Source organism: Alosa alosa, chromosome 15 (assembly GCF_017589495.1).
Source record: "Alosa alosa isolate M-15738 ecotype Scorff River chromosome 15, AALO_Geno_1.1, whole genome shotgun sequence".
Lineage (NCBI taxonomy): Eukaryota > Metazoa > Chordata > Actinopteri > Clupeiformes > Clupeidae > Alosa > Alosa alosa.
The window spans coordinates 24,434,034-24,440,033 of NC_063203.1; the positions used below are offsets into that span (position 1 = coordinate 24,434,034).

Sequence of the window (6,000 nt, forward strand, 5' to 3'; positions counted from 1 at the left end):
ACAGGACACACACACACTAAGGTTTGTGGAGGAGAGAGATGGCAGAACACACACACACACAGTAAGGTTTGTGGAGGAGAGAGATGGCAGAACACACACACACACAGTAAGGTTTGTGGAAGAGAGAGTGGACAGGGGACACACACATTAAGGTTTGTGGAGGAGAGAGATGGCAGAGCACACACACACACTAAGGTTTGTGGAGGTGAGAGGGCAGTCTGCAGCATGAGGGGCCTGACCTGTCTTTGGTCCATTTGATGGTGGGCGTGGGCTCTCCCACGGAGCTACATGGAAGCCTGACCTCCTTCATCCACGGCGTGGTCACCGTACCCCCGAAAGACAGGATCTTAGCGGGCGCTGTGAGGGAGAGAGAGAAAGAGGCAAGAGAGTGAATGAGATAAACAGAAAGCAGGCGTGTGCTCAGCACAACACAATTCCATAGGAAGCACTTAACATAAAAAGAGATATGCAGCATATTCGTACAATAGTCTCAGGGAAAATAAAAAGCATCGCACAGGAGCTATTTGCACATTATGAAGAGAACATTTTATGTGGTCAGACACAAGGGTGACATAAGATGCTCTTCTCTCCATCTCAATCTTGTGTAAACCGGAGAGCCATCCACAGCACAATTCAATTCCCCTCTCTTTCTCTGTCTCTTAGCATGTCTTTCTCTCTTTCCTTCTCTCTCTCTCTCTGCCTTGCTGACACTTGCTGCCTTGATGTCTTAATGCGTGTGCTCTTGTGTTGGCTGCCTGTTTGTGAGCAGCCTGAGGACTCAGCCTTTCACAGCAACTTACAGACCACAACTAGACACATAGAGAGAGAAAGAGAGAGAGAGAGAGAGAGAGAGAGATGGATAGAGAGAGAGAGATCATTCTCCTTTCTCTTTTTCTCTCTTTCCATCTCCGCCTCTGTCACTCTTTCGTTCTGGTTCTAATTCAGGATGTATTGATTAAACGACCCCTCTTCATTTCCCCCTTCCTGCCTCTCCATTGTCTGTTGTAATGTGTGTGTGTGTGTGTGTGTGTGTGTGTGTGTGTGTGTGTGTGTGTGTGTGTGTGTATGTGTGTGTGTGTGTGTGTGTGTGTGTGTCGTGTGCGTGTGTGTGTGTGCATGTGTGTGTGTGTGTGCGTGTGTGTATGTGTGTGCTTGTGCATGCGCGTGCGCGTGTGTGTGTGTGTGTGTGTGTGTGTGTGTGTCTCAGTTCATTTACTGGGTCCTCATCATTAAGGAGACCATATCCTCTCATTGTCACCAGAAAGGGAAGGAGACAGAGGGGGAGGAAACAAATCATCACAGAGAGAAATACAAATGGATACACAGATACATACACAGAAGAAAGCACAGACACACAGACAGGCAGATAGTTAGATAGATAGATAGATACTGTAGATAGATATATAGACAGATAGACAGATAGATAGATAGACAGATAGATAGATACCACAGATAGATAGCTAGATAGATAGATACATAGATAGACAGACAGATAAACATACATATAGATAGATAGATAGATAGATAGATAGATAGATAGATAGATAGATAGACAGACAGACAGACAGACAGAAGGATAGATAAATACCTATAGCACCTGCATGACCTTTGACCAGGGGCGTCGCTAGCTATTTAAAATATTCGGGGCTAGAGCCCAGAAGTTAGTCTTTTTTCTCCGGGGGTTCGGGGGTTTCTCCCCCGAGAGATTTTGAAAATCGTGCTGATGAACATGCAATTTTAACCTACTTTGAGAATGAAAAGGAAGGCCAATCGTAATGACTCCACGTCACGGCATTCTGAATATTTTGATGTTTAAAGACCGTGTAAGGAGAACCAGGCGCAGCCTGCAGGTGTATGCGATCCATTACACACTGTGCGTACCATCAGGCTACTCAACAGCGAGAGAAAATGTCCCTTGTATTGTGTGTGTATTCACACCAAATCGGCCTACCATACCTTCCCAACTATGTACAGTATCCATTAGCTGCATGCCATCAGGCTATTTACCATTTTTCTATTACGTAAAAGTTAGTGAACACATTATGTTTTGAGCAGGAGAGAGAATACGCATGCAGCCACACAATAGGCTACTTGTTGTTTTCTTTTACTCGGCCTATCTATATGGTTATCAGCACACAATGTTGAGCTAATTCACTCAATACTCATCATGGATATCACAAGTTTTAAACAACGAAAACAGAAAGGATGGAGGCAACAACGCATAGGAGTTATACAAGAATAAGGTAGGCAATTGGTGTGCTTGTCAGAACGTTAGACTGCACTAAAGCCAGGCGTCCACGTTACGCTAGAACAAAACTAAAGGTAACTTTAGCCTGTATAGGGCTGTATCAAGCTGTCCAAATGAATAGGTCATTGTAGGCGTTGTCGTTGTATTATTGCATGTGGATGTTGTTATGCTATGTAGGATACTTTTTGCTGACTGACCAATGCACGGACCTAAAACCGACAAATATTGTTCACGAGTGAATTATTTCTTTTTTGAAGTGGGTGCATTACCATAGCATTAATTCCTGCAGAGCCCTGAGGGGAAGCGTCTCTTCTCCTAAAGTGCACCACATACAACACCCCAAATATCACATTAAAATAGCCTGTAGAATAAACATCGTCATGCACCTCTGTCGTGCACTTGACAGGTGTGGCGCCGATCTCGGGATAAACATTTTGGACGTCATCCCCTTCAATTAATGGGCTATGGGTGCCTTGAAAGCAATGCATTTTGGGTTGTATATCACAAACTTTTGCCCAAAGAAAAGTTCCATTCTGTCAAAATCAAAGCCCAACATTGCTTGGAAGCCCCCTCAAAGCGAGGTCAGGTTTATTTACGCGCATGTGATTCAATAGTAAATCCCGATATATTGAAACTGAGGCTGATCAGAAATGTCCTCCTGGGTTGCGGAGATGATGACACACTGAAGAGTTTCCACTTCTTGTCCCTGCTCTGCCCTTTTTTCTCTAAATAAACTTCTAATATCCATTTGTCCTTATACACTTATTTAAGCTAAGGCTAGTTAGTAGAAGCCTGAAACAGCAATGCGTAATAAGCGTGAGGAGAATTGAAATTGCAACATTTTGCAACAAATGATTCTAAACCTTCCCAGATCACGTCAGATTGTCTTGCGCTGCTGTTAATGCACACAATGGACACAAAACACAAAAGTCTCTTCTACGGGGCTATTTATTTCATTCACGATTAGAGTTTTTGTTGTTGTTGACGGCCCATAGATCCGGGGCTATACCCAGAGGATCCGGGGCTATAGCCCCGAATGCCCAGGTCTAACGACGCCACTGCCTTTGACCTCTGGTATGTGTGTTTGGAGGACTCACCCTTCCCAGCAGGCTCCACGGTCACCTTCTCGCTCATGTTGCCGCGACCAGCAGTGGTGACTGCAGCTGCCCAGATGAGGTACTGCTGACCGCGGTTCAGGTGTGTGATCCGGTAGAACAACACCTCTGGACTGGCTTCGTACTCACTAGGGGCCTACACACACACACACACACACACAGGTTACATGCCAAAATATTGACAGACACACACACTGCACACATGTCCCTCCTTTTCTATGTTATATCCCGAACACAAACAACACAAGCGAAAAACACTGTGCATCCATGTTCTCTCTTCTGGAGTCTCCTATAGGCGGTGTAACGCTACTGAGACCCATCCTTTAGTCACATGCATCACACTCACAACTTATTTATACACTAAAATAAGCTTACTCTCTCTCTCTCATCATACACACACACACACACACACACATACACACACACACACACACACACACTGTACTGTATGTTCCATGGGTTCAGTGGAGGATAACAACTCAGGCGGAGACAGCACACACACACATGCCCACACACATACCACACACAGCCATATGCACAAAGACACATATATGCACACACACACACACACATAAGCACACACACACAGACACACACAGACACACACACACACTGGCGCACCCACATGCACCCTGGGGTTTAGAAGTGGATGAGACCCAGGGTGCTCACGCTCACACACACAGATGTGAAAAGATGAGACAATGCCTGCAGACACACACAGACACACGCACACACACACACACACATGCAACACTGCATACACACACACAACACACACAAATATACACACAGATGTGAAGAGGGGAGACAATGCCTGCAGACAGAGGCATCACTCAGACAATAGAACTCCACATAATGAGAGATATCTACCACAGCTAGCAACAAACACACGGCTCACACACAGACACACACACACACACACACACACACACACTGCATGCATACACATAAACACACAAATACAGAGATTGGCTAAACTGTCAGGCAAACACACACACACACACACACACACACACACACACACACACACACACACACACACACACCACACACACACACACAGCGCACACACACACACACATGCATACACACACACACACACACACACACACACACACACACACACACACACAGCTCTGGGTGTGTGCTGAACCTCTTGGGGAGATATATGCAGATTAACATGAAGTGAGAATAGCTTGGAGTCCTGCTGTAATTGCAGTGAGTTTAAGGGCCGTGTGTGTGCTGTCCAGACGCATCCATGTCTCACACACTGGCCCCTGGCCCTCACTGCCCTGGGCCCCTCCATCACACACACACTCACAGACACAAATACACACAGACACAGACACAGACACACACACATACGCACACAGAGACACTCAGACAAACAACAGACACACAAATACACACACACACGCACGCACACACACACAGACACACACAGACACACACACACACTGGCGCACCCACATGCACCCTGGGGTTTAGAAGTGGATGAGACCCAGGGTGCTCACGCTCACACACACAGATGTGAAAAGATGAGACAATGCCTGCAGACACACACAGACACACGCACACACACACACACACATGCAACACTGCATACACACACACAACACACACAAATATACACACAGATGTGAAGAGGGGAGACAATGCCTGCAGACAGAGGCATCACTCAGACAATAGAACTCCACATAATGAGAGATATCTACCACAGCTAGCAACAAACACACGGCTCACACACAGACACACACACACACACACACACACACACACACACTGCATGCATACACATAAACACACAAATACAGAGATTGGCTAAACTGTCAGGCAAACACACACACACACACACACACACACACACACACACACACACACACACACACACACACCACACACACACACAAACGCACACACACACACACATGCATACACACACACACACACACACACACACACGCACACACACACACACACACAGCTCTGAGTGTGTGCTGAGCACTGCGGGGAGATATATGCAGATTAACATGAAGTGAGAATAGCTTGGAGTCCTGCTGTAATTGCAGTGAGTTTAAGGGCCGTGTGTGTGCTGTCCAGACGCATCCATGTCTCACACACTGGCCCCTGGCCCTCACTGCCCTGGGCCCTCCATCACACACACTCACAGACACAAATACACACAGACACAGACACAGACACACACACACACGCACACAGAGACACTCAGACAAACAACAGACACACAAATACACACAGACACACACACAGAGACACACACAGACACAGACACACACACACACACACACACACACACACACACACACACACACACACACACACACACACAGCCCCAGCAGGCTTCTCTAGATGTCTGCCCTGCCTCTCACTCCAACCCTTTGAGCTTTGAACCACAAAGCTTCTCACCTCCCCTGCTCAAATACCCCCCCTAGAGCTCTCTCTCTCTCTCTCTCACACACACACACACACACACACACACACCAACAGCTATCGTTTGAGCCATTGTTTTTGATCTCTAGAAGAACATGTAATCTCACACAGACTATTCTATTTTCAGTGAACCTAATTTGTGATTTTTTATTCATCAGCCCCCCTGAGTTGGTTATCTCTCCTTTC

At 46.3% G+C, this 6,000-nt stretch overlaps 1 protein-coding gene across 1 annotated transcript in view; it reads right to left on the bottom strand.

The window, feature by feature from the left end:
* Positions 1–6,000, bottom strand: part of LOC125307913 (Down syndrome cell adhesion molecule-like protein 1 homolog) — a 56,150-nt gene that overhangs the window by 13,302 nt on the left and 36,848 nt on the right. Inside the window, 2 exon segments of the mRNA XM_048264044.1 lie at positions 240–357; positions 3,346–3,499. Of these exon segments, the coding sequence (XP_048120001.1) occupies positions 240–357; positions 3,346–3,499 (272 nt within the window).